The sequence below is a fragment of the Barbatula barbatula genome (genome assembly GCF_947034865.1).
Source record: "Barbatula barbatula genome assembly, chromosome: 1".
Taxonomy (NCBI): Eukaryota; Metazoa; Chordata; class Actinopteri; order Cypriniformes; family Nemacheilidae; genus Barbatula; species Barbatula barbatula.
In genome coordinates, this window is record NC_136766.1 from 22,388,755 (window position 1) to 22,416,019 (window position 27,265).

General features: G+C 40.8%; 1 protein-coding gene across 1 annotated transcript in view; it reads right to left on the reverse strand.

Moving 5' to 3' along the window:
* The window catches only part of zanl (zonadhesin, like), a 40,601-nt gene extending 15,973 nt beyond the window's left edge, over positions 1-24,628 (reverse strand). The window contains exons 1-64 of the mRNA XM_079482348.1: positions 24,501-24,628; positions 23,839-23,864; positions 21,864-22,007; positions 21,330-21,595; positions 21,060-21,144; positions 20,791-20,937; positions 20,529-20,699; positions 20,211-20,308; positions 19,996-20,074; positions 19,279-19,881; positions 19,010-19,203; positions 18,791-18,935; positions 18,373-18,617; positions 18,103-18,251; positions 17,900-18,028; positions 16,695-16,833; positions 16,470-16,611; positions 16,159-16,355; positions 15,925-16,063; positions 15,687-15,803; positions 15,420-15,544; positions 15,135-15,280; positions 14,848-14,991; positions 14,620-14,727; positions 14,354-14,523; positions 14,042-14,244; positions 13,773-13,914; positions 12,204-12,299; positions 11,921-12,114; positions 11,702-11,846; positions 11,285-11,529; positions 11,015-11,163; positions 10,811-10,939; positions 9,582-9,720; positions 9,357-9,498; positions 9,046-9,242; positions 8,813-8,951; positions 8,574-8,690; positions 8,306-8,430; positions 8,021-8,166; positions 7,705-7,848; positions 7,477-7,584; positions 7,211-7,380; positions 6,899-7,101; positions 6,630-6,771; positions 6,412-6,507; positions 6,129-6,322; positions 5,910-6,054; positions 4,929-5,173; positions 4,659-4,807; positions 4,455-4,583; positions 3,235-3,373; positions 3,010-3,151; positions 2,699-2,895; positions 2,466-2,604; positions 2,227-2,343; positions 1,959-2,083; positions 1,674-1,819; positions 1,358-1,501; positions 1,130-1,237; positions 864-1,033; positions 552-754; positions 283-424; positions 65-160 (exon numbers count right to left, since the gene is read on the reverse strand). Of these exons, the coding sequence (XP_079338474.1) occupies positions 65-160; positions 283-424; positions 552-754; positions 864-1,033; positions 1,130-1,237; positions 1,358-1,501; positions 1,674-1,819; positions 1,959-2,083; positions 2,227-2,343; positions 2,466-2,604; positions 2,699-2,895; positions 3,010-3,151; positions 3,235-3,373; positions 4,455-4,583; positions 4,659-4,807; positions 4,929-5,173; positions 5,910-6,054; positions 6,129-6,322; positions 6,412-6,507; positions 6,630-6,771; positions 6,899-7,101; positions 7,211-7,380; positions 7,477-7,584; positions 7,705-7,848; positions 8,021-8,166; positions 8,306-8,430; positions 8,574-8,690; positions 8,813-8,951; positions 9,046-9,242; positions 9,357-9,498; positions 9,582-9,720; positions 10,811-10,939; positions 11,015-11,163; positions 11,285-11,529; positions 11,702-11,846; positions 11,921-12,114; positions 12,204-12,299; positions 13,773-13,914; positions 14,042-14,244; positions 14,354-14,523; positions 14,620-14,727; positions 14,848-14,991; positions 15,135-15,280; positions 15,420-15,544; positions 15,687-15,803; positions 15,925-16,063; positions 16,159-16,355; positions 16,470-16,611; positions 16,695-16,833; positions 17,900-18,028; positions 18,103-18,251; positions 18,373-18,617; positions 18,791-18,935; positions 19,010-19,203; positions 19,279-19,881; positions 19,996-20,074; positions 20,211-20,308; positions 20,529-20,699; positions 20,791-20,937; positions 21,060-21,144; positions 21,330-21,595; positions 21,864-22,007; positions 23,839-23,864; positions 24,501-24,574 (9,883 nt within the window). The 5' untranslated portion in view covers positions 24,575-24,628. The remainder of the gene's footprint in view (positions 1-64; positions 161-282; positions 425-551; positions 755-863; positions 1,034-1,129; positions 1,238-1,357; positions 1,502-1,673; positions 1,820-1,958; positions 2,084-2,226; positions 2,344-2,465; positions 2,605-2,698; positions 2,896-3,009; positions 3,152-3,234; positions 3,374-4,454; positions 4,584-4,658; positions 4,808-4,928; positions 5,174-5,909; positions 6,055-6,128; positions 6,323-6,411; positions 6,508-6,629; positions 6,772-6,898; positions 7,102-7,210; positions 7,381-7,476; positions 7,585-7,704; positions 7,849-8,020; positions 8,167-8,305; positions 8,431-8,573; positions 8,691-8,812; positions 8,952-9,045; positions 9,243-9,356; positions 9,499-9,581; positions 9,721-10,810; positions 10,940-11,014; positions 11,164-11,284; positions 11,530-11,701; positions 11,847-11,920; positions 12,115-12,203; positions 12,300-13,772; positions 13,915-14,041; positions 14,245-14,353; positions 14,524-14,619; positions 14,728-14,847; positions 14,992-15,134; positions 15,281-15,419; positions 15,545-15,686; positions 15,804-15,924; positions 16,064-16,158; positions 16,356-16,469; positions 16,612-16,694; positions 16,834-17,899; positions 18,029-18,102; positions 18,252-18,372; positions 18,618-18,790; positions 18,936-19,009; positions 19,204-19,278; positions 19,882-19,995; positions 20,075-20,210; positions 20,309-20,528; positions 20,700-20,790; positions 20,938-21,059; positions 21,145-21,329; positions 21,596-21,863; positions 22,008-23,838; positions 23,865-24,500) is intronic.
* Positions 24,629-27,265: the final 2,637 nt, after the last annotated feature.

Consider the following 27,265-nt stretch of genomic DNA (forward strand, 5'->3'; position numbering starts at 1 on the left):
TAGATCCACAAATTTTAACATCTTGGGAAACATTTCTGAGTAAAATTAAACAAGAGTGACATACCTGGTGGTGGTTTTGTAGTAGTTGGTTTAGGTGTTGATGGACTTGCTGTTGTTGGTTTAGGTGTAGTAGGTCGTGGTGTTGATGGTGCAGGTGTGGCTGTTAGGAATGTCAAAAAATAACTGTGAGTTTTCTTATGATGTCATAGCCGCATGAGTAAACTGAAGTACCAGCATATGTTAAATTGTATTATGTATGCATATAAATGGTGTCATTATTACCAAGAGGTTTGCAGCCATAGTCTCCATCCTGAAGTTGGCAGATCTCAGTAGGCAGACAGCTGGTGTTATGACACTGAATAACTCCTCCACCCTTACATGAACACTTCTGTGTACAGCCCTCAAGATACCAGCTATCATTCACCTAAATGAGCACAATGATAAAAATAAGTGAGAGATCTGTCCAGTCAAACTCATTGATAAACATATTTTCAAAAAGTTATACAAATAAAAAAGTGTTTAAAAGGCGCAATCTTTGTAATGAAACTCACAGGGTGGTAGGAGCCTGAGGAGTCGACACAGCCGCAGTCTTTAAGAGACACACATTTATCATCACTCAAGATGAAGCCAGGGTCACATTCACAGCCTTCTACACACTTCTCACTACAGCCTGGTGGTCCATTGATACCCAGACATGTCTCTGGACACGAGCTCACACATATGGAGTAATGACTGTTTGGGGGGCATACCAGAGCTGGAAAACAATCAGAAAAAATTACACAATTATGCACATACAATGTTAATATAGACATTAAAAGCCTTTATATACTTTAATCTGTGTGATAGAAGAGATGAAGACTCACGGCAGAAGTCTGGCTCCCTCCATTGATGGACAGGTGCACCTGCACTCAGGCAAGAATCAGTGTAGGCTTGAAGCTGATCACAAAGCATCTGCTGCTGTCCCTGATAACGGCACATATCAAACACACAGCTCTGGAAGAAAGGCTGTGGATCCACCACCTTTATACAGTCCCTGTGAGGAACGTTTGTGACAGAATGTGTACAATGGTTAAACACTGAAAGGTTTTTGTAGTCTCATGTTTTAAACGGTATAAATACTAAGTCTAACCTAAAAGGGCCATTGTTGTCAGTTATTTTGCCACAGTTCTCTGGGTTTGACACAAGATCCTCCAGCTGAGGATCACAGGGTGTGTCAGGCCCGGTGTCAGGCTTACACCTGAAAAAACAACAACATTGGTTTTGAATTCATCGTCGGGGCATATGGGATTGACCGTATTCCTAAAACATTGCTTTTTCTCTGTAGTTTATAAAATGAGGAGGCGAGAAAACTACTGACGTTTCGTCTTCATCTTCATCAGTTTGCCAGCTGTTGCCAAACTGATCTGAACTGTCGGTTTGAGAGCCGTCTGGCTTAGTGAAGTCATTATTGGGGTTTCCGTCATAGTCCCCACACAGGCCACACATCTGATCATAGTAGGAACTGAAAAAAGTGGAAAGAGATTAAAAGATATTCAATCCTCCAGAGATGTTTTTTGATTTGATACTATGAGATTTACTTTTGGCCTATAACCCTAAAAATCTATATTTTGGCTTAAGTGTTTCTTGTGAAATGCTTAAGAGTGAATAATGTATAACAAGGAAAGCTACAGTACCTCGGGACACTGATCTTGGCATAATGGTTGCCGTCCCATTGCACCTCCAGGCCGAAGGATGTAGTGAGGATAACATATTGACCAGCAAGAGAGAGAGACATGAGAGGAGATGGGGAGTGAGGAAGTGAAACCCTCTGTCCATTCACCTGAATGTGTGAAGAGCAACAGAGGTGCATTGAATGCAAACGTTAGCTTTGACAAGAGGAAATCAGTTTTTTAACTCAAGATTACAGAACATCTTCACTAAATGATGGTTGACTTTTGACAGAAGCTGTGGATACTGACCAGAGTTTTCCTGCTTTTCATCATTGTCACAGTGACTCCATTGACAGTCACATAGAGTTTCCTCAGGTAAGAAACACCAGAAACTCCTCTCTCTTCATTTTTAGCCTCAACTGAGAACCAGGGGCCTAAAGGTCCAGAAAAAAAACATTGATAATAAATCTCTACACATGAACAAGGATGTTTTTGTGTGTTCCTCAATAACATAATCGATGAGCAGTTTAATCTTTGTAGGATGTTGGTTTGAATTCTGGTTTTGCTCACTGCTTACCAGTGTTGTTTTTACAGGTACGTGCCAGAGTGTAGGTGCAAGTGCCCATGAAGCTGTAGAATTTCCCATCAAAGGTGTTATAATGAGGGTCACCAGAGATAATACAGTCTTGATAATCTAGAGGGTTGAAACAAAGTACAAAACTGAGTATTTTTAAAGGATCATATGTGATGCTTTCTGTCTTACATATAATGCAACCTATTATGATCATATGGTTATAAAAAGTGCGTAACTCTGACCTTCTGGGTAACAGCCGATGACTCCACCCTGTACATCACATTGCTGCTTGGGGGGGCAGCCTGCAGCATTACAGGTAACAAATGGAGCCTCACACTTACACAGTAGCTCACAGTCTTTAGTGTAAAACTCTTCACCTGGCTGAAACCATTGTGAAAGTTAATACTGTAGGTGAATACAAAGGTGAAACGTCTTGTTTACTATTCATAACAAATTCTCATTTTTATTTCCTCACCTGGTAGTACTGTCCATTACGAATGCAGCCACACGTATCTTGTTTCACACACTGTCCAGCACTGAGGACATACCCAGGATTACACAAACATCCTTCAGAACAAGGTCCAGTGCACTGATTTGGTGGAACTGGGAAACAGGACGGCTGACAAACTGGGACGCACGAATCAAAGTGACTATTGTCCGGACATTTCAGAGCTGTAGAAGAAGACGGTGTTAAACTGAAGTATATTGTACTCTTAACAATGTAGTGAAAACATTATACAAGAAGAAATGCTGATAACAAGAAAGTCATTTGTTATTTTGACTTACGACAGAAGGTACTGTTTCGCCAGGATCCAATTGTGACACCACGTTGCTGACATTCATTGATATACGCCTCTATTGCTTCACACAATGCAGACTGAGCACCATCCAGCTCACACACATCAAACAAACAGTCTTTGAAGAAACCCTACATAGCATTAAAAGTTGGTATACATTACATGCCTAAAGAATTATGCATTACTACAAATGATATGAATTGACTTTACTCACATTGGGGTTGACTTTTGGATGGCAAGTAGCAAATGGACCTTTGGTGTCCAATATGATACCACAGTAAGCAGGTCCTTCATACAAGTCCAGCTCAGTATCTGTACACCCAGGAGATGGATCGACATCTGTTTTATCACACCTGAAGGAAAGAATCAAAGGTCGGTCATCTGTGATGGACAAGACAAGTTTGTTTAATAACACTTTGAACATTGAATGTTGTCTTTCACAGTCAACCACCAGGTACTTCTGTCAACCCAGCTCGAATCCTCTACATCTCACCACTGCAGTACCTCAGGGTTCTTTTCTTGGGCCACTTCTCTTCTCCATTTCCGTGTCATCCCTAGGCTCTGTCATTCTAAAACATGGCTTTTTCCGACACATAGATCTACCTTTTCTTTCATCCAGAAAATCCCACAAAACCTGCCCGCATCTCTGCATGCCTGGATGACATCTCTGTCTGGATGAAGGACCACTACCCCTACAACTGGACCTCTCCAAGACAGAGCTACTTTTTTCATTTCAGCCACTCTTACGACTAAGCGCAACCTCTCCAAACAGTTTGGCTCATCTACTATTACCCCTTCCAAAGCAGCCAGGAACCTTGTGGTGGCAAGGGGCGATCATTTTAAATTCATTGACCACATTCTTGCACCATCAAACCTCTACAGGTGGTTCTGAAAGTGGCAGCAAGACTGGTCTTTAATGAGACAAGGACAGCCCATGTCACATCCCTCCTCATCAGTCTGCACGACTGCCAGTTGCAGCCCGGATTCTAGGTTCACTCTCTAGGTTACAGGACACCACCGGCATTGTTGAACTCACTTAGCCAATCGTACTTGCCACCCAACTGCCTGCATTCTGCTAATGAATGTCTACTAGTGGTGCCCTCCCAGAAATGCATTAAATCTCGATCGAAGTCCTTTTCCTGGATTGATTCCGTTGGTAACTAGCTGCCCATTCATAGCAAAGGAGCGGAATCCTTACCCATTTTCAAGAAACATTAAGACTCTTTCATCAACAAGCACTTACTCTCTACTCTATCATGTCAATTCTTAAAAGATCCTACTAGCTAAGTATATTGTGTTTAGCTAATTGTGCACAGTTGTGATGCACTTGTACTTTTTGTGCTTTTGCTGTCGTGAATGTTGCATTTTTTTGTCGCTTTGGATAAAAGGGTCTGCTAAATGACTAAATGATGTCATTAAGTGTAAATGTCTTACTCAGGGTCTGTGTTCCAACTATTACCAAAGTCCTTAGGGCTTTGGGCAAGTTCACCAGTGGGGGTACGGAAGTCATCTTTAGGGTCTCCATTGTAGTCTCCACACAGTCCACAAAGTTTGTCCTCATAGCTGTAAAACGATGTAGATACATTTAAAATACCATGAAAAAATCTTATAAACGAATGCTAAATCAATCATACTCACTCTTTGATAACTTTAATGTCCATATAGTGGTTTCCATCATAACGTACAGTTACTCCAAAGTTTAATGCAACTGTGTATTGTGTTCCAGACTTGAAAATGTCAACACCAGTTACAGGAGTAACAGGTATATTTACATTGGTACCATTCACCTGAAAAACATCATACAACATACCGTACATCTGAATGTGTCATTAAATATGAAGTACTATACATGTAGAGATATAAAAGTGAATAGACAAGACCGTGTGTACATCATCAGCAGTGTTTTACCTGCACAATCCCTCCTTTCAGAATAGACACTTTTACTCCCAAAGCATGAACATGAACGGCTTTTACATAGCTGATACGAGGATTGTTGAAGCGATTCTCATTGTCTGTGTATACAGCAAAGTACGGCATATCTGTGCTGTTACAAAGTTCAGACATCAAGTAGGTGCAGTTCCCCATGAAGTCATAGCGCTTTTTATCAAAGGTGGTGTAATGGGGGTCACCAGAGGAAACACAGGTCGAGGTTCCTGTCAGGTACAAATGATCAGTGTCAAACACATTGAAAACACATTTGACCTTTTGAAAAGTGTGTACAACCTTTATATAGACAGCTGTCATGATTCCGCTATCATGTCATGTTTATTCTTGGTCTTGCAGCGGAGTCATGGCATAGCCTTAGGTTTTGTGTGAGAAAGACATGGCTTTGTTTTGATTCTGACATGCCATGTGCTTTCTCGTGTCTCGTCAGTGTTTCCCGCCATCTCGTTTCCTCGTTAACCTTCCCTGAGTGTTTCAGTACCCGCACCTGACCCTTGTTAATTATCCTTTGTCTGTCTCCCTTTAAAACATCCTCGTGTTCATTGTCTTGTGCTGGTTCGTTGTATTTGTTACCCCGTACTAGTAGCCTCGTTGACTTTCCTAGAAGCCTTGTCGTGTATAGTACTTAAGTTTATTCTAGTCTTTGTGAGTGTTTGTTTAGTCTTAGTGTTTTATAGTTGAGTTCTAGTTGAGTGTTTAGTTTTCAGTTTATCAGTTTATGGTGTTAGTTATTGTGTACTGTCTTTTTACCCCCTCGTGGGTTTTTGTTTTCTGTATTTATTAAAGTCTATTTGTTAACCCCTTCATCCCCGTTTCGCTGCCTGCAATTGGGTTCTCACACATTTCATAACAGACAGCAATGGGTTTGTAAGTTGCTCAAATTAAGTCGTAAATCAAGGTTTCATTTATTGTGTTATAAGGGGAGCTTGTCGTTTCCTGTCATACCTTTAGGGTAGCAGCCGTGCACTCCACCAACCTCCCGACATTCTTCTGTCACAGGATCACAGCTGTTGTCCACACAGTCAAAAGTGTAGTTGCCAACACAGCGACACAACTTGGAGCAGCCGTTTCCAAATATAATTTCACCAGGCTGAGTGTAAACACAGACTCAGTTTAGAGCAAAGAGTTTGATCACAAGTAAAACACTAATGAAGACTCACATACCTCAAAGTAATTGTTGTCTCCATCTAGACAGCCACACTGTTCAATAGGAACACAGCGCCGGCCACGGAAAACAAATCCTGGTTTACAGAAGCAGCCACTGATACATGAACCGCTGCAGTTTGTTGATGGCTTGTTGCAGCTGGGAATACAGGCTGGACCACATTCAATGTACTCCGAATCTGGAGGACATGTCACTGTTGGAAGACATGAAGACTTGTTTAGATCCACAAATTTTAACATCTTGGGAAACATTTCTGAGTAAAATTAAACAAGAGTGACATACCTGGTGGTGGTTTTGTAGTAGTTGGTTTAGGTGTTGATGGACTTGCTGTTGTTGGTTTAGGTGTAGTAGGTCGTGGTGTTGATGGTGCAGGTGTGGCTGTTAGGAATGTCAAAAAATAACTGTGAGTTTTCTTATGATGTCATAGCCGCATGAGTAGACTGAAGTACCAGCATATGTTAAATTGTATTATGTATGCATATAAATGGTGTCATTATTACCAAGAGGTTTGCAGCCATAGTCTCCATCCTGAAGTTGGCAGATCTCAGTAGGCAGACAGCTGGTGTTATGACACTGAATAACTCCTCCACCCTTACATGAACACTTCTGTGTACAGCCCTCAAGATACCAGCTATCATTCACCTAAATGAGCACAATGATAAAAATAAGTGAGAGATCTGTCCAGTCAAACTCATTGATAAACATATTTTCAAAAAGTTATACAAATAAAAAAGTGTTTAAAAGGCGCAATCTTTGTAATGAAACTCACAGGGTGGTAGGAGCCTGAGGAGTCGACACAGCCGCAGTCTTTAAGAGACACACATTTATCATCACTCAAGATGAAGCCAGGGTCACATTCACAGCCTTCTACACACTTCTCACTACAGCCTGGTGGTCCATTGATACCCAGACATGTCTCTGGACACGAGCTCACACATATGGAGTAATGACTGTTTGGGGGGCATACCAGAGCTGGAAAACAATCAGAAAAAATTACACAATTATGCACATACAATGTTAATATAGACATTAAAAGCCTTTATATACTTTAATCTGTGTGATAGAAGAGATGAAGACTCACGGCAGAAGTCTGGCTCCCTCCATTGATGGACAGGTGCACCTGCACTCAGGCAAGAATCAGTGTAGGCTTGAAGCTGATCACAAAGCATCTGCTGCTGTCCCTGATAACGGCACATATCAAACACACAGCTCTGGAAGAAAGGCTGTGGATCCACCACCTTTATACAGTCCCTGTGAGGAACGTTTGTGACAGAATGTGTACAATGGTTAAACACTGAAAGGTTTTTGTAGTCTCATGTTTTAAACGGTATAAATACTAAGTCTAACCTAAAAGGGCCATTGTTGTCAGTTATTTTGCCACAGTTCTCTGGGTTTGACACAAGATCCTCCAGCTGAGGATCACAGGGTGTGTCAGGCCCGGTGTCAGGCTTACACCTGAAAAAACAACAACATTGGTTTTGAATTCATCGTCGGGGCATATGGGATTGACCGTATTCCTAAAACATTGCTTTTTCTCTGTAGTTTATAAAATGAGGAGGCGAGAAAACTACTGACGTTTCGTCTTCATCTTCATCAGTTTGCCAGCTGTTGCCAAACTGATCTGAACTGTCGGTTTGAGAGCCGTCTGGCTTAGTGAAGTCATTATTGGGGTTTCCGTCATAGTCCCCACACAGGCCACACATCTGATCATAGTAGGAACTGAAAAAAGTGGAAAGAGATTAAAAGATATTCAATCCTCCAGAGATGTTTTTTGATTTGATACTATGAGATTTACTTTTGGCCTATAACCCTAAAAAACTATATTTTGGCTTAAGTGTTTCTTGTGAAATGCTTAAGAGTGAATAATGTATAACAAGGAAAGCTACAGTACCTCGGGACACTGATCTTGGCATAATGGTTGCCGTCCCATTGCACCTCCAGGCCGAAGGATGTAGTGAGGATAACGTATTGACCAGCAAGAGAGAGAGACATGAGAGGAGATGGGGAGTGAGGAAGTGAAACCCTCTGTCCATTCACCTGAATGTGTGAAGAGCAACAGAGGTGCATTGAATGCAAACGTTAGCTTTGACAAGAGGAAATCAGTTTTTTAACTCAAGATTACAGAACATCTTCACTAAATGATGGTTGACTTTTGACAGAAGCTGTGGATACTGACCAGAGTTTTCCTGCTTTTCATCATTGTCACAGTGACTCCATTGACAGTCACATAGAGTTTCCTCAGGTAAGAAACACCAGAAACTCCTCTCTCTTCATTTTTAGCCTCAACTGAGAACCAGGGGCCTAAAGGTCCAGAAAAAAAACATTGATAATAAATCTCTACACATGAATAAGGATGTTTTTGTGTGTTCCTCAATAACATAATCGATGAGCAGTTTAATCTTTGTAGGATGTTGGTTTGAATTCTGGTTTTGCTCACTGCTTACCAGTGTTGTTTTTACAGGTACGTGCCAGAGTGTAGGTGCAAGTGCCCATGAAGCTGTAGAATTTCCCATCAAAGGTGTTATAATGAGGGTCACCAGAGATAATACAGTCTTGATAATCTAGAGGGTTGAAACAAAGTACAAAACTGAGTATTTTTAAAGGATCATATGTGATGCGTTCTTTCTTACATATAATGCAACCTATTATGATCATATGGTTATAAAAAGTGCGTAACTCTGACCTTCTGGGTAACAGCCGATGACTCCACCCTGTACATCACATTGCTGCTTGGGGGGGCAGCCTGCAGCATTACAGGTAACAAATGGAGCCTCACACTTACACAGTAGCTCACAGTCTTTAGTGTAAAACTCTTCACCTGGCTGAAACCATTGTGAAAGTTAATACTGTAGGTGAATACAAAGGTGAAACGTCTTGTTTACTATTCATAACAAATTCTCATTTTTATTTCCTCACCTGGTAGTACTGTCCATTACGAATGCAGCCACACGTATCTTGTTTCACACACTGTCCAGCACTGAGGACATACCCAGGATTACACAAACATCCTTCAGAACAAGGTCCAGTGCACTGATTTGGTGGAACTGGGAAACAGGACGGCTGACAAACTGGGACGCACGAATCAAAGTGACTATTGTCTGGACATTTCAGAGCTGTAGAAGAAGACGGTGTTAAACTGAAGTATATTGTACTCTTAACAATGTAGTGAAAACATTATACAAGAAGAAATGCTGATAACAAGAAAGTCATTTGTTATTTTGACTTACGACAGAAGGTACTGTTTCGCCAGGATCCAATTGTGACACCACGTTGCTGACATTCATTGATATACGCCTCTATTGCTTCACACAATGCAGACTGAGCACCATCCAGCTCACACACATCAAACAAACAGTCTTTGAAGAAACCCTACATAGCATTAAAAGTTGGTATACATTACATGCCTAAAGAATTATGCATTACTACAAATTATATGAATTGACTTTACTCACATTGGGGTTGACTTTTGGATGGCAAGTAGCAAATGGACCTTTGGTGTCCAATATGATACCACAGTAAGCAGGTCCTTCATACAAGTCCAGCTCAGTATCTGTACACCCAGGAGATGGATCGACATCTGTTTTATCACACCTGAAGGAAAGAATCAAAGGTCGGTCATCTGTGATGGACAAGACAAGTTTGTTTAATAACACTTTGAACATTGAATGTTGTCTTTCACAGTCAACCACCAGGTACTTCTGTCAACCCAGCTCGAATCCTCTACATCTCACCACTGCAGTACCTCAGGGTTCTGTTCTTGGGCCACTTCTCTTCTCCATTTCCGTGTCATCCCTAGGCTCTGTCATTCTAAAACATGGCTTTTTCCGACGCATAGATCTACCTTTTCTTTCATCCAGAAAATCCCACAAAACCTGCCCGCATCTCTGCATGCCTGGATGACATCTCTGTCTGGATGAAGGACCACTACCTACAACTGGACCTCTCCAAGACAGAGCTACTTTTTTCATCTCAGCCACTCTTACGACTAAGCGCAACCTCTCCAAACAGTTTGGCTCATCTACTATTACCCCTTCCAAAGCAACCAGGAACCTTGTGGTGGCAAGGGGCGATCAGTTTAAATTCATTGACCACATTCTTGCACCATCTAACATCTACAGGTGGTTCTGAAAGTGGCAGCAAGACTGGTCTATAATGAGACAAAGACAGCCCATGTCACATCCCTCCTCATCAGTCTGCACGACTGCCAGTTGCAGCCCGGATTCGATTCAAGGCTCACTCTCTAGGTTACAGGACACCACCGGCATTGTTGAAATCACTTAGCCAATCGTACTTGCCACACAGATGCTTGCATTCTGCTAATGAATGTCTACTAGTGGTGCCCTCCCAGAAATGCATTAAATCTCGATCGACGTCCTTTTCCTGGATTGATTCCGTTGGTAACTAGCTGCCCATTCATAGCAAAGGAGCGGAATCCTTACCCATTTTCAAGAAACATTAAGACTCTTTCATCAACAAGCACTTACTCTCTACTCTATCATGTCAATTCTTAAAAGAACCTACTAGCTAAGTATTTTGTATTTAGCTAATTGTGCACAGTTGTGATGCACTTGTACTTTTTGTGCTTTTGCTATTACTGTCGTGATTGTTGCTTTTTTTTGTCGCTTTGGATAAAAGGGTCTGCTAAATGACTAAATGATGTCATTAAGTGTAAATGTCTTACTCAGGGTCTGTGTTCCAACTGTTACCAAAGTCCTTAGGGCTTTGGGCAAGTTCACCAGTGGGGGTACGGAAGTCATCTTTAGGGTCTCCATTGTAGTCTCCACACAGTCCACAAAGTTTGTCCTCATAGCTGTAAAATGATGTAGATACATTTAAAATACCATAAAAAAATCTTATAAACGAATGTTAAATCAATCATACTCACTCTTTGATAACTTTAATGTCCATATAGTGGTTTCCATCATAACGTACAGTTACTCCAAAGTTTAATGCAACTGTGTATTGTGTTCCAGACTTGAAAATATCAACACCAGTTACAGGAGTAACAGGTATATTTACATTGGTACCATTCACCTGAAAAACATCATACAACATACCGTACATCTGAATGTGTCATTAAATATGAAGTACTATACATGTAGAGATATAAAAGTGAATAGACAAGACCGTGTGTACATCATCAGCAGTGTTTTACCTGCACAATCCCTCCTTTCAGAATAGACACTTTTACTCCCAAAGCATGAACATGAACGGCTTTTACATAGCTGATGCGAGGATTGTTGAAGCGATTCTCATTGTCTGTGTATACAGCAAAGTACGGCATATCTGTGCTGTTACAAAGTTCAGACATCAGGTAGGTGCAGTTCCCCATGAAGTCATAGCGCTTTTTATCAAAGGTGGTGTAATGGGGGTCACCAGAGGAAACACAGGTCGAGGTTCCTGTCAGGTACAAATGAATCAGTGTCAAACACATTGAAAACACATTTGACCTCTTGAAAAGTGTGTACAACCTTTATATTGACAGCAATGGTTTGTAAATTGCTCATATTAAGTCGTAAATCAAGGTTTCATTTATTGTGTTATAAGGGGAGCTTGTCGTTTCCTGTCATACCTTTAGGGTAGCAGCCGTGCACTCCACCAACCTCCCGACATTCTTCTGTAACAGGATCACAGCTGTTGTCCACACAGTCAAAAGTGTAGTTGCCAACACAGCGACACAACTTGGAGCAGCCATTTCCAAATATAATTTCACCAGGCTGAGTGTAAACACAGACTCAGTTTAGAGCAAAGAGTTTGATCGCAAGTAAAACATGAATGAAGACTCACATACCTCAAAGTAATTGTTGTCTCCATCTAGACAGCCACACTGTTCAATAGGAACACAGCGCCGGCCACGGAAAACAAATCCTGGTTTACAGAAGCAGCCACTGATACATGAACCGCTGCAGTTTGTTGATGGCTTGTTGCAGCTGGGAATACAGGCTGGACCACATTCGATGTACTCCGAATCTGGAGGACATGTCACTGTTGGATGACGTGAAGACTTGTTTAGATCCACAAATTTTAACATCTTGGGAAACATTTCTGAGTAAAATTAAACAAGAGTGACATACCTGGTGGTGGTTTTGTAGTAGTTGGTTTAGGTGTTGATGGACTTGCTGTTGTTGGTTTAGGTGTAGTAGGTCGTGGTGTTGATGGTGCAGGTGTGGCTGTTAGGAATGTCAAAAAATAACTGTGAGTTTTCTTATGATGTCATAGCCGCATGAGTAAACTGAAGTACCAGCATATGTGTGGTGAGGAAGGCGGGACGAGAGCCGTGACGCGGGGCCGGTGGCGTGAGTGATCAGTGCAAGCAGCTGTGCGCGCACCGGTCCCGCATCTTATCACGGAGGAGATTGGGAGCTTAAAAGGATGTTCGGCAGGACTGTTGACGAGAGAGGACTGGGCCCGGACATATGTTTAGTTTGTGTATGTTTTATGGCCGGCAGTCTACCGTGAGGTGGCTGCCGGTTACTTCCGTGTTCAGTGTTTATTGTTTATTTAATTAAAGTTTTCGTGTTTGAATGTTCGCCGGTTCCCGCCTCCTTCCTTCCCTTCTATGGATCTTTATTACATTGGTGCCGAAACCCGGGAGGAAGGAGGGACATGCTGTCAAAGAGCCCTCGCTGCCGAGGGTGATCGCGGTGCTGAGGAGTTCGGGCAGCGCAGACAAGGGACGTCCGCCAGCGGCTGCCCGAGGCGGTGGTGCTGTAGCAAGAGGAATCGGCTGGGACGGAGAACTCGCGGCGTGCGCCTGGGTCGAGGTGGGGTGGTTGCCGTTGGAGCCATCGCCGGCCGCCAGGGCACGAAGACCTCGCTGCCGTACTCCTGGGCCTAGGTGGGGTGGCGGCCGTAGAAGAGGGAGCAGAGGAGTTCGGGCCGTTTGCCGTTGGCCGGAGCCTGCTGCCGTCCACCAAGGAAAGGGGAGGAGCAGGGAACGGAAAACTTCCTTCCGGCTGCCCTCAGCCAAAGAAGCCACCGCCAACCGCCAGGGGGCGGAGGAGGAGCAGACCTTCCCCCTGACGTCCAGCACCACCGCGATGAAGAGCCTCTTGGCTGGGCTGAGGACCGAGCGACAGCGTGTCAGGGAACCGGAGAATTTGTTTTTTCTTTTCCTCTCTCCCCTCTCTCGTCCCTGTCGCTCCGGGGGCTCCCGTCTCCATTCTTTCGTCTCGCCGGTGCATACCCCCAGGCGCCGCGGACTCCGAGACTGGCTCCCCGGGGGGGGAGTAGGTACAGTCGGTGGTGCCCCCCGGCCTGTAAGGGGTGATGGGGGTATGTGGTGAGGAAGGCGGGACGAGAGCCGTGACGCGGGGCCGGTGGCGTGAGTGATTAGTGCAAGCAGCTGTGCGCGCACCGGTCCCGCATCTTATCACGGAGGAGATTGGGAGCTTAAAAGGACGATCGGCAGGACTGTTGACGAGAGAGGACCGGGCCCGGACATATGTTTAATTTGTGTTTGTTTTATGGCCGGCAGTCTACCGTGAGGTGGCTGCCGGTTACTTCCGTGTTTATTGTTTATTTAATTAAAGTTTTCGTGTTTGAATGTTCGCCGGTTCCCGCCTCCTTCCTTCCCTTCTATGGATCTTTATTACAATATGTTAAATTGTATTATGTATGCATAGAACTAGTGTCATTATTACCAAGAGGTTTGCAGCCATAGTCTCCATCCTGAAGTTGGCAGATCTCAGTAGGCAGACAGCTGGTGTTATGACACTGAATAACTCCTCCACCCTTACATGAACACTTCTGTGTACAGCCCTCAAGATACCAGCTATCATTCACCTAAATGAGCACAATGGTAAAAATAAGTGAGAGATCTGTCAAGTCAAACTCATTGATAAACATATTTTCAAAAAGTTATACAAATAAAAAAGTGTTTAAAAGGTGCAATCTTTGTAATGAAACTCACAGGGTGGTAGGAGCCTGAGGAGTCGACACAGCCGCAGTCTTTAAGAGACACACATTTATCATCACTCAAGATGAAGCCAGGGTCACATTCACAGCCTTCTACACACTTCTCACTACAGCCTGGTGGTCCATTGATACCCAGACATGTCTCTGGACACGAGCTCACACATATGGAGTAATGACTGTTTGGGGGGCATACCAGAGCTGGAAAAAAATCAGAAAAAGTTACACAATTATGCACATACAATGTTTATATAGACATTAAAAGCCTTTATATACTTTAATCTGTGTGATAGAAGAGATGAAGACTCACGGCAGAAGTCTGGCTCCCTCCATTGATGGACAGGTGCACCTGCACTCAGGCAAGAATCAGTGTAGGCTTGAAGCTGATCACAAAGCATCTGCTGCTGTCCCTGATAACGGCACATATCAAACACACAGCTCTGGAAGAAAGGCTGTGGATCCACCACCTTTATACAGTCCCTGTGAGGAAAGTTTGTGACAGAATGTGTACAATGGATAAACACTGAAAGGTTTTTATAGTCTCATGTTTGAAACGGTATAAATACTAAGTCTAACCTAAAAGGGCCATTGTTGTCAGTTATTTTGCCACAGTTCTCTGGGTTTGACACAAAATCCTCCAGCTGAGGATCACAGGGTGTGTCAGGCCCAGTGTCAGGCTTACACCTGAAAAAACAACAACATTGGTTTTGAATTCATCGTCGGGGCATATGGGATTGACCGTATTCCTAAAACATTGCTTTTTCTCTGTAGTTTATAAAATGAGGAGGCGAGAAAACTACTGACATTTCGTCTTCATCTTCATCAGTTTGCCAGCTGTTGCCAAACTGATCTGAACTGTCGGTTTGAGAGCCATTTGGCTTAGTGAAGTCATTATTGGGGTTTCCGTCATAGTCCCCACACAGGCCACACATCTGATCATAGTAGGAACTGAAAAAAGTGGAAAGAGATTAAAAGATATTCAATCCTCCAGTGATGTTTTTTGATTTGATACTATGATATTTACTTTTGGCCTATTACCCTAAAAAACAATATTTTGGCTTAAGTGTTTCTTGTGAAGAAAGCTACAGTACCTCGGGACGCTGATCTTGGCATAATGGTTGCCGTCCCATTGCACCTCCAGGCCGAAGGATGTAGTGAGGATAACATATTGACCAGCAAGAGAGAGAGACATGAGAGGAGATGGGGAGTGAGGAAGTGAAACCCTCTGTCCATTCACCTGAATGTGTGAAGAGCAACAGAGGTGCATTGAATGCAAACGTTAGCTTTGACAAGAGGAAATCAGTTTTTTAACTCAAGATTACAGAACATCTTCACTAAATGATGGTTGAATTTTGACAGAAGCTGTGGATACTGACCAGAGTTTTCCTGCTTTTCATCATTGTCACAGTGACTCCATTGACAGTCACATAGAGTTTCCTCAGGTAAGAAACACCAGAAACTCCTCTCTCTTCATTTTTAGCCTCAACTGAGAACCAGGGGCCTAAAGGTCCAGAAAAAAACATTGATAATAAATCTCTACACATGAACAAGGATGTTTTTGTGTGTTCCTCAATAACATAATCGATGAGAAGTTTAAACTTTGTAGGATGTTGGTTTGAATTCTGATTTTGCTCACTGCTTACCAGTGTTGTTTTTACAGGTGCGTGCCAGAGTGTAGGTGCAAGTGCCCATGAAGCTGTAGAATTTCCCATCAAAGGTGTTATAATGAGGGTCACCAGAGATAATACAGTCTTGATAATCTAGAGGGTTGAAACAAAGTACAAAACGGAGTATTTTTAAAGGATCATATGTGATGTGTTCTGTCTTACATATAATGCAACCTAATATGATCATATGGTTATACAAGTGCGTAACTCTGACCTTCTGGATAACAGCCGATGACTCCACCCTGTACATCACATTGCTGCTTGGGGGGGCAGCCTGCAGCATTACAGGTAACAAATGGAGCCTCACACTTACACAGTAGCTCACAGTCTTTAGTGTAAAACTCTTCACCTGGCTGAAACCATTGTGAAAGTTAATACTGTAGGTGAATACAAAGGTGAAAACGTCTTGTTTACTATTCATAACAAATTCTCATTTTTATTTCCTCACCTGGTAGTACTGTCCATTACGAATGCAGCCACACGTATCTTGTTTCACACACTGTCCAGCACTGAGGACATACCCAGGATTACACAAACATCCTTCAGAACAAGGTCCAGTGCACTGATTTGGTGGAACTGGGAAACAGGACGGCTGACAAACTGGGACGCACGAATCAAAGTGACTATTGTCCGGACATTTCAGAGCTGTAGAAAAAGACGGTGTTAAACTGAAGTATATTGTACTCTTAACAATGTAGTGATAACATTATCCAAGAAGAAATGCTGATAACAAGATAGTCATTTGTTATTTTGACTTACGACAGAAGGTACTGTTTCGCCAGGATCCAATTGTGACACCACGTTGCTGACATTCATTGATATACGCCTCTATTGCTTCACACAATGCAGACTGAGCACCATCCAGCTCACACACATCAAACAAACAGTCTTTGAAGAAACCCTACATAGCATTAAAAGTTGGTATACATTACATGCCTAAAGAATTATGCATTACTACAAATGATATGAATTGACTTTACTCACATTGGGGTTGACTTTTGGATGGCAAGTAGCAAATGGACCTTTGGTGTCCAATATGATACCACAGTAAGCAGGTCCTTCATACAAGTCCAGCTCAGTATCTGTACACCCAGGAGATGGATCGACATCTGTTTTATCACACCTGAAGGAAAGAATCAAAGGTCGGTCATCTGTGATGGACAAGACAAGTTTGTTTAATAACTTTGAACATTGAATGTTGTCTTTTACAGTCAACCACCAGGTACTTCTGTCAACCCAGCTCGAATCCTCTACATCTCACCACTGCAGTACCTCAGGGTTCTGTTCTTGGGCCACTTCTCTTCTCCATTTCCGTGTCATCCCTAGGCTCTGTCATTCTTAAACATGGCTTTTTCCGACGCATAGATCTACCTTTTCTTTCATCCAGAAAATCCCACAAAACCTGCCCGAATCTCTGCATGCCTGGATGACATCTCTGTCTGGATGAAGGACCACTACCTACAACTGGACCTCTCCAAGACAGAGCTACTTTTTTCATCTCAGCCACTCTTACGACTAAGCGCAACCTCTCCAAACAGTTTGGCTCATCTACTATTACCCCTTCCAAAGCAGCCAGGAACCTTGTGGTGGCAAGGGGCGATCAGTTTAAATTCATTGACCACATTCTTGCACCATTTAACCTCTACAGGTGGTTCTGAAAGTGGCAGCAAGACTGGTCTATAATGAGACAAAGACAGCCCATGTCACATCCCTCCTCATCAGTCTGCACGACTGCCAGTTGCAGCCCGGATTCGATTCAAGGCTCAATCTCTAGGTTACAGGACACCACCGGCATTGTTGAACTCACTTAGCCAATTGTACTTGCCACCCAGATGCTTGCATTCTGCTAATGAATGTCTACTAGTGGTGCCCTCCCAGAAATGCATTAAATCTCGATCGAAGTCCTTTTCTAGCTGCCCATTCATAGCAAAGGAGCGGAATCCTTACCCATTTTCAAGAAACATTAAGACTCTTTCATCAACAAGCACTTACTCTCTACTCTATCATGTCAATTCTTAAAAGAACCAACTAGCTAAGTATATTGTGTTTAGCTAATTGTGCACAGTTGTGATGCACTTTTACTTTTTGTGCTTTTGCTTTTGCTGTCGTGATTGTTGCATTCTTTTGTCGCTTTGGATAAAAGGGTCTGCTAAATGACTAAAAGTTGTCATTAAGTGTAAATGTCTTACTCAGGGTCTGTGTTCCAACTGTTACCAAAGTCCTTAGGGCTTTGGACCAGTTCACCAGTGGGGGTACGGAAGTCATCTTTAGGGTCTCCATTGTAGTCTCCACACAGTCCACAAAGTTTGTCCTCATAGCTGTAAAATGATGCAGATACATGTAAAATACCATAAAAGATCTTATAAACGAATGTTAAATCAATCATACTCACTCTTTGATAACTTTTATGTCCATATAGTGGTTTCCATCATAACGTACAGTTACTCCAAAGTTTAATGCAACTGTGTATTGTGTGCCAGACTTGAAAATGTCAACACCAGTTACAGGAGTAACAGGTATATTTACATTGGTACCATTCACCTGAAAAACATCATACAACATACCGTACATCTGAATGTGTCATTAAATATGAAGTACTATACATGTAGAGATATAAAAGTGAATAGACAAGACCGTGTGTACATCATCAGCAGTGTTTTACCTGCACAATCCCTCCTTTCAAAATAGACACTTTTACTCCCAAAGCATGAACATGAACGGCTTTTACATAGCTGATACGAGGATTGTTGAAGCGATTCTCATTGTCTGTGTATACAGCAAAGTACGGCATATCTGTGCTGTTACAAAGTTCAGACATCAAGTAGGTGCAGTTCCCCATAAAGTCATAGCGCTTTTTATCAAAGGTGGTGTAATGGGGGTCACCAGAGGAAACACAGGTCGAGGTTCCTGTCAGGTACAAATGAATCAGTGTCAAACACATTGAAAACACATTTGACCTCTTGAAAAGTGTGTACAACCTTTATATTGACAGCAATGGGTTTGTAAGTTGCTCAAATTAAGTCGTAAATCAAGGTTTCATTTATTGTGTTATAAGGGGAGCTTGTCGTTTCCTGTCATACCTTTAGGGTAGCAGCCGTGCACTCCACCAACCTCCCGACATTCTTCTGTCACAGGATCACAGCTGTTGTCCACACAGTCAAAAGTGTAGTTGCCAACACAGCGACACAACTTGGAGCAGCCGTTTCCAAATATAATTTCACCAGGCTGAGTGTAAACACAGACTCAGTTTAGAGCAAAGAGTTTGATCACAAGTAAAACACTAATGAAGACTCACATACCTCAAAGTAACTGTTGTCTCCATCTAGACAGCCACACTGTTCAATAGGAACACAGCGCCGGCCACGGAAAACAAATCCTGGTTTACAGAAGCAGCCACTGATACATGAACCGCTGCAGTTTGTTGATGGCTTGTTGCAGCTGGGAATACAGGCTGGACCACATTCGATGTACTCCGAATCTGGAGGACATGTCACTGTTGGAAGACGTGAAGAATTGTTTAGCTACACAAATGTTGACATTTGTTTAAAATTAAACAAGAGTGACATACCTGGTGGTGGTTTTGTAGTAGTTGGTTTAGGTGTGGTAGGTTGCGTTGTTGATGGTTTAGGTGTGGTAGGTTGCGGTGTTGATGGTTTAGGTGTGGTAGGTTGCGGTGTTGATGGTTTAGGTGTGGTAGGTTGCGTTGTTGATGGTTTAGGTGTGGTAGGTTGCGGTGTTGATGGTTTAGGTGTGGTAGGTTGCGGTGTTGATGGTTTAGGTGTGGTAGGTTGCGGTGTTGAGGGTTTAGATGTGGTAGGTTGCGGTGTTGATGGTTTAGGTGTGGTAGGTTGCGGTGTTGATGGTTTAGGTGTTGTAGGTTGCGGTGTTGAGGGTTTAGATGTGGTAGGTTGCGTTGTTGATGGTTTAGGTGTGGTAGGTTGCGTTGTTGATGGTTTAGGTGTGGTAGGTTGCGGTGTTGATGGTTTAGGTGTGGTAGGTTGCGGTGTTGATGGTTTAGGTGTGGTAGGTTGGGGTGTTGAGGGTTTAGATGTGGTAGGTTGCGGTGTTGATGGTTTAGGTGTGGTAGGTTGCTGTGTTGATGGTTTAGGTGTTGTAGGTTTCGGTGTTGATGATTGTGGTGTTGATGGTTTAGGAGTTGATGGATTTTCATCTACAACAAAGTTAGAAAACATAATACATATAAAAAAGTTGAATTTTTTTATCATAAAATGTTTATTGTGTAACTGGTTATAAGTTTTGGAAAGAGTGTTTTTTTACCACCTACCTTCACAAGTAGTAATGCAGAGACTATCAATTGCAATATCTGTCTTGTCTGTTTCACCATATACACCAACAATTACAAACTAAAATGAAAATATGAACAGCAGTTTAAACACTTTTGGCAACATGTATGATTCATATAAATATACCATAAAAGAAGGGGATCCGATCAAGATTTTCTAATTCATGAAGTATTATGTGAACGGTTTAAAAAATTACCTGCATATCAGCCGTACCGATGTAGCGAACCATAGCTGGCTTCCAGCCTTGACCTTGATTTCCTTTGAGGCTAAAAATGGGGGCACCCAGTGGTCCACCTACAATCACATATATTATTTTCATTTAACTATACCACTTATAATAACATTATAAATATAACAAACCACTGGTACCCATTCTGTAGTTTGGAAACTAAAGAATTACAGCACAAATATATCATAACATTGAATTTATGGATGCTTTAAAAAACTGTTTACATAAACTCTATTCCGATGAACAACTGTGAAAACTCCTAATGAAAACTTGTTGGGATCGTACCAGCTGTGATTGCATGGACCTTCAGCTCCATGTTGGAGGCACTGCCATATATGTAGTAATGAAAGTCAAGCTGGAGGCAACCAGAAGAAGCAGCTGAAGTAGTGGGGCTCCAGAGCTGAGCTGCAGCTCCTTCGAAGCTAAAGGCTGAGTCCATTAAAAGATACGACCCAACTTTGTTGAAAAATAAACAAAAATAAAAACATTGAGACAATATTTCTTAAAGCAGAAATTCTAATCATAGTTGTCTTGATCACATCCTCACATCCTGGTTTGGAGAAATCATCCTCAGGGCCAGTGCCTGGTGTTTCCGTTGGTCCATTCCAAAACTCCCAGCCAAAGATATCATCAGATACCACATTTGTCCAGCCACAGAAGTCTTCTTCATCAAAATCACACCCAGCTATACAACCTGCAAAAAAGATGCATTAAAATGTACTCCTCCAAAAAGTACTTTTGCACATATAGCGCATTAACGAGTCTGTATGTAAATGTGTTTCTTTAAACATGCAGTATATGAATGAAGAAAAGTACCAGGGCAGGCTCCCTCGCTTATAACAATGTTATCCAGGCCAGTGTCACATGATGAAGAAAGCCCTCGCATTGCTTCAAACACAATCTAGAAAATAAAGGCATTACAGCTATATGAAGGCAATTTCCTTCATGCTCTGTGGCTAGTGTCAAAACAGGCATAACATCGTCAATGTTCACACTATAAGCAGAACAGTCTATAACTACACAAGAATACTATAAATTTCACACAGGCGTCTATTTCACCATACTTGAGCAAAGACACATGCTCACCTCAACAGTCTGTCCAGCTAGAATAGGCACTGTCACAGAAGCCCCAAGCCACGATGGGCTTTGTATGCCGATTTTCTGCCATAGCTGTTCCTCAGTTCCAGGACGTTTGGCCAGCACAGTTAGAGTATTTTTGTAGTCAGAGCCGTACATATAGTAGTAGAACTGTACACAGATCTCAGCAGGTCCGTTGTTAATAATTGGGGTGAGTAGACGTGCTTTCTGTCCATTCGCGACATTGTCAGCCTCGTGGTATATGTAATATCCAGCTATGGAGAGAAAGGTTCAATTTGACAATGCATAAGAGCAAGGAAAATGAAAAAACAATACAGTTTTTTTAGCCTAATACTAAATTGGTTAAAGTAAATACACCCTGGTTTGGGCAAATTTGTGGTCCAGATTGTTCCATAAATCTTGTGTGTAACAGTAATATTTTATCACAGTTAACTGTACTGACTATTTAAAAAAAATAGTTTAATTATATTCTGTTGAATGCTGACCACTGCATTGTTGCTCTTTGATGGTGCTTGTACTTACAGCCATCAGGATAGTCTCCAGGAGGTCCAGTGCCTGGTGTCGGGGTCGGTCCCATATGACGTGTCCAATCACTGTTGTCTGTCAAGTCTTGTCTGAAGTCACAGAAAGGATCTTCATTTCTGTTAAAGTCACATGAAGCTAAAACTGATAGAGAGAAAAAGAAAGCATTTTAGTTTAAAACTTTTTTGTGTGTGTTGTGGAGAGCAGTAAAATGTTCTGGCTTAATTAATGATTAAAATGATTGAAAACAGGTTTACTTCTCTGTAGTAATTGAAGCTTTATTTCTTTACTATTATTTTATAGCTGCAATCCAAAACATTTGTCATTCTATCATCTCTATTTGAGACGTAAAATTGCAGGTTATTTTACAAACTGTACTATCTAATTATCCTAACATACGTCACATTTCATGTAAAATATATATAGCTCAATCATTGTTGGAAGCTTGTAAAATGGGAATTGAAAAAAATCCTTATTTAAGGAAAATCTCTTAAAATGAGATTGCAGGATGCAATACATTTTCTTGTAATTTGTTGTAATTGTCATAGACCTTAGATCTTTTGCGAAGTTATTGTTGTGTCCTTGCTTAATTACAGGCGTTTAAGAATTTTGTGCAATCTAAAAAGGTCTGAACCAATTCCCAGTATACTTTCATAAATAAGCTATAGATATAACACTTTCTAAACATATGTTAAGATATACTGTAAAAAATATAAGTTATATATTATAAATAATTTAGATGTTGATGCCATACATCAGGAAAATGGCAATTGTCGTCAGTGTGTGAATTAAGATCAATGGATAAAATTATGAAGTGTTTTTAGTTTAATAGATGTGTTTTAACTATAACCATTTTATGTGTCATATAAACCATTAAGATTGTGTTCATTTAGTTCAGTTTAAGTTTCCTGTCACATAGAGAGCTATCAAAACAGGAAAAAGATGTGCTCAAGAGGAAAGCAGAAGTTTATTTTCTTAGAATTGTTGCAAAGTGTTGCAAAATATTGTTTTGCAGAGAACGGAGATGGAGTCAGCGAGAGGTCACACAGCAAACTCATTGGTTGCTAAGGGAGGAGACTGCCCACAGACAGGGAGGAGTCACGAAGATGAAACGCCGTCAAATATTCTATAATTATGTGTGTGTAAAACTTCCTGGGTTGTTGGCTCATTGTGGAGAGGCAAACCTGTCATGATCCTGCCTCTCCTTGTCTTGGTTTTCGAGTCTTGTGGCAGGATCATGTCAGTCCCATGTGTTTTGTGTGGAGAAAGTGCATTGTTTTGGTTTGAGAAGCCATGCTCTCTCTCCGGTGTCACGTCCTTTAGTCCCGCCCCCTTGTTTCCCCGGTTAGCGGTCCATTAGTGTTAGTCTTGTCTCCAGCCCTGGTCCATCTTTCCCTTAGTGTTTCAGTCCCCTCACCTGCCTCGTGCAATCCTCCTGTTAGCTTTCCCTTAGTGTTTCATTCATGTCACCTGCCGCCACTCTCCCTGTGTCATCAGTCCTTGTTAGTGTTTCCCCTTATCAAGCCCCAGTTTCCCTCTGTCTCTTGTCGGTTCATTTTGCACACTTTGCACATTTACCCTTCGTCTGTCTGGATTACCCGTGTTCCTGTTCCCTGGACTCAAGTTTGTGGACTCAGTTTGTTATTCTTAAGACCTTGTTTGTTTTGTCCCCCTTGTGGGAAGTTTTAGTTTTCAGTCTTGTTTGTGTTCATGTTTTCCCCATCGAGGGTCTTTGTTTTGAAATAAAGTCTTATTGTTCGACACATGTCTGCCTGCGCTTGGGTTCTGTCCACAACCATAACAAAACCAGCGCTGTAAACTTTTTTACATCTGATAATAAACTTCACTTATTTTTGTGAAAAATTGTCTCTTCGATACTTCAAATTTTTGAACATGCAGGACCAAATTGTAAAGTCCAACATCAATCAATGGCAAAACATTGTTCTTATAGCATTGTTTGTAACTGATAACTTACCAACATTTTTCTCTGTCAAAGCATATCTGTAGAAAATATAAGAAAACAGGCTTAGTTCAACTATACTTAAGCATTTCACGCTTCTTGCATGTTAACTTTTATATATCACTGTAAAGAAAATTTACAGGAACTTTTCTGGCAGCTGAATAAATAGTAAAATAACAGTTTTTACATGATTCCCGCTTCTTTTTTTGTAATTTCAAAAATACATAAAAAATAATAAATACAATTTCCTACAATTAAATTTTTTTCACATTATACGTGAAAAATTGGTTAAACAATAACATAAACTGTAAAATATATTCTTTTTAATTCTTTTTAAAAAGTAAGCTGTATTTGATGCATGTATTAACTAAATAAGGCATGTAGAACATTATTTGAAGTAAAGTATTTGGTAATAATTGACATAATAACATTTATCGGTAATTACTTTGATGCTTTGTGATCAGATTACCTGAGAGGAAACATTATAATTTAAATAGATTATTTCAGGTAATTTAATTTAGTCAATGTGATATTTCATCTTCTCTTATGGTCTAAGTTAAAATAGAGTGAAATCCGCACTGCATTAGAAAAGAAAAATGTAAAAAGCATGAAACTAAAATAGGCTTAAATTCTCACGACTCCGAAATTATATTATTCAATAATTATGATAATCTCACCTATTCTCATTGTTGTCTGTGGTATAGCAAACTGTTATCCATGTAAAGACTAGTATTAACTCCAGATGTCCCATATCTGGATGAATGGATGGTGTTTGCTTTACTGAGACTTTCTGAGCTTTGAGAGCTCTGAAGGTTTATAAAGGAATGGTCAATGTACAGCTGGGAGGGCGTAAAAGTGTATCCGGTTTTATCACCATCATGTATTTTATTTTACATGGCTTATTACAAAACCAATTTTGTTAATCAGTAACTGCTTGCGATAGGTGCAGGGTGTGCTCCCTTTATTCTCTGAGTGAGGGCGTATCATAAAATACAGTTATGTTACTTCAGCTCAACACAGACCCTATTGCATAATAAATCGGAACTCAGAAACCAGGCACCCCCATGTTGTTTATCATCTTTTCACTGTGACTTTTTGACCCGTCTAAATAGACATTCATTCATTGCTGAAATCTTGAAGAAGTTAGTTTGTTTTTGCTGTATGACACAATTAATCATGTAAAAAATATTTTTGGTTAAATCATTAAAGGGATAGTTCGCCCAAAAATGAAAGTTTTGTCATCGTTAACTCATCCTCAGCTTGTTCCAAACCTGTATAAATGTATTTTTTTTCTGCTAAACACAAAGGAAGATATTAGGAAGAATGTCAGTAACCAAACAGATCTCATCCCCCATTGACACAAAATTTACAAGCAATTCAGTTGATAAGTTGGTAAGTAACTACAATAAAGACATATTATCTCACTGGTAAATGAATCATTGTATTAAAGCCTTCATTCTATTCTACTGTGACTGGAGTTGATGGGAATCATTCCTTTGTGACTAAAATGTTACCATTTGATAACAGATGTATTTTTATGATGCCTATAAAACAAAAGAGGCGCCCTGATGTACTTTCTTCAAACTTCGGTCCAGCCCATCAGTGTAAGCCACTAAAGCACGATGGGTCAAAGACTCTTCATTTAAACTGATGAATTTGGTCCGGATTAAACTTAAAAGAGGGTCATTTCAATCTGACTGTGAAAGGTTAGTTTAAATCAGAATATTTTGGATACTGCTATGAGATATTCATCTTTTAAACCCCATTTCAAAATTTGATTGCACCATTTATACATTTACATCTGTTTGCTTAGCTGATTTTTTTATTTTGAACGCAACCCTCTCAAAATGAAAAGTGCTCTTACAGTCACAGTCATACAAGGAAGAAGTAAGGGCAAAAATTCATAATAACAAATAATATAATTTGATTTGTTTACACTAAATAGTCTACAATAATAAATTGGGGCCATGATACATGTATCCTGAAACAAGTGACAAGAACTACATGGGTAAGCCGAGCTTAAACCTTTGTCCCATATGCAGGGTGTATAAAAGTAACATTATACCCTTCTGAGTCATGGCTGTACAAAATTCCTTCTGAATCATAAAGCAGCACATAAACAAATGTGGAATCCTTTGTAAAAAGCTAAACAACAACAAATTATCTGATTATCATCTTTACACACAATCCCGGTTCAATCAAATACATCATACAACATACAGTATATGTATACAGAATACAGATTCATTACTTTCCATTCCTTTCTCCCTAGTCACATTTTCCTTGAACTATAAGAAATGTGAATGTTCTTCCGTGTATGTAAAAAAAATCAGGTGTTCCATGTCATAACTTTGCAGTTATCAGCAGGGCCACCTCACTCACCCACAGGAAAACTCACTAGTTACTCATTTGTGGCTTTACATTTCCTCCAAACAAAATAAAAATATTGCAACATTATATTAATGTAACATTTGACACAATTTGTGATTCATTATATTATAAGATAAGAGTTATTTTTCAGAAGCTGTAGATATCTGAATTGAACTCAGAGACCTATAGATCTCATGACTGGTCTAATTAAAGTAAGTTCACTGAAACCGGATTTCTTATTGTAAGATTATTCTCTGAGGGTAAGGCAGTTGTTTCAATGTAAATGGAAATATTTATCTTAAGGAGATTGATTTGGTCATGTTAAAGGGATAGTTCACTCAAAAATGAAAATTCTGTCATTGTTTGCTCACCCTAAGATATATACTAGACAAAGTTATAAATGAAACACTTTTGTTTTTGCCCCCATTTTTCATGAGCTGAACTCAATTATCCAATACTTTTTCTCAAAAATATTGTTCACAAATCTTTCTATATCTAAGGGGACCTTTACACAAGACCGTTTTCAAGTGAAAGCGCAAAACAATTTAGGCGATTTGGCTGTCCGTTTACATGGAAACGGCATTTTAGGGGACTGATAACGCAAACGTTTGAAAACGGGTTTCAATGTGTACGTTTTTGAAAACCACGGCGTTCTCATTTCCGTGTAAACCACAAAGTACGCAAGAATCAGAAAACGACATTGTGCACATGCGTATTAGGTGTGGAGGTGTGGTATGCGCGTGTACACCCAAACACAACAAAGAAGAAACAAATACAACAATGGCGGTTTTCATGGGTTTTTTTGTGCCGCGCAATAATTTGTTAATGCTTTTCACTTTAATGAGTAAAGTGTAGATTTACTACACCAGTGGTATAACCACCAGCAGAGAATAATTATTTATCTACAGCAAAATATTAACACTCATTCATGTCCACGAAGGGTTTTTGAAAACGGCGCTTTTGGATCAGACCAGGGAGGACGATGTGGAATGGAAGGAAAACTTTTGAATGTCCAAACTTTTCGCCATCTTGTTTGTTTGTTTATATATGTTCGCACGGTTCTCTTCACTAT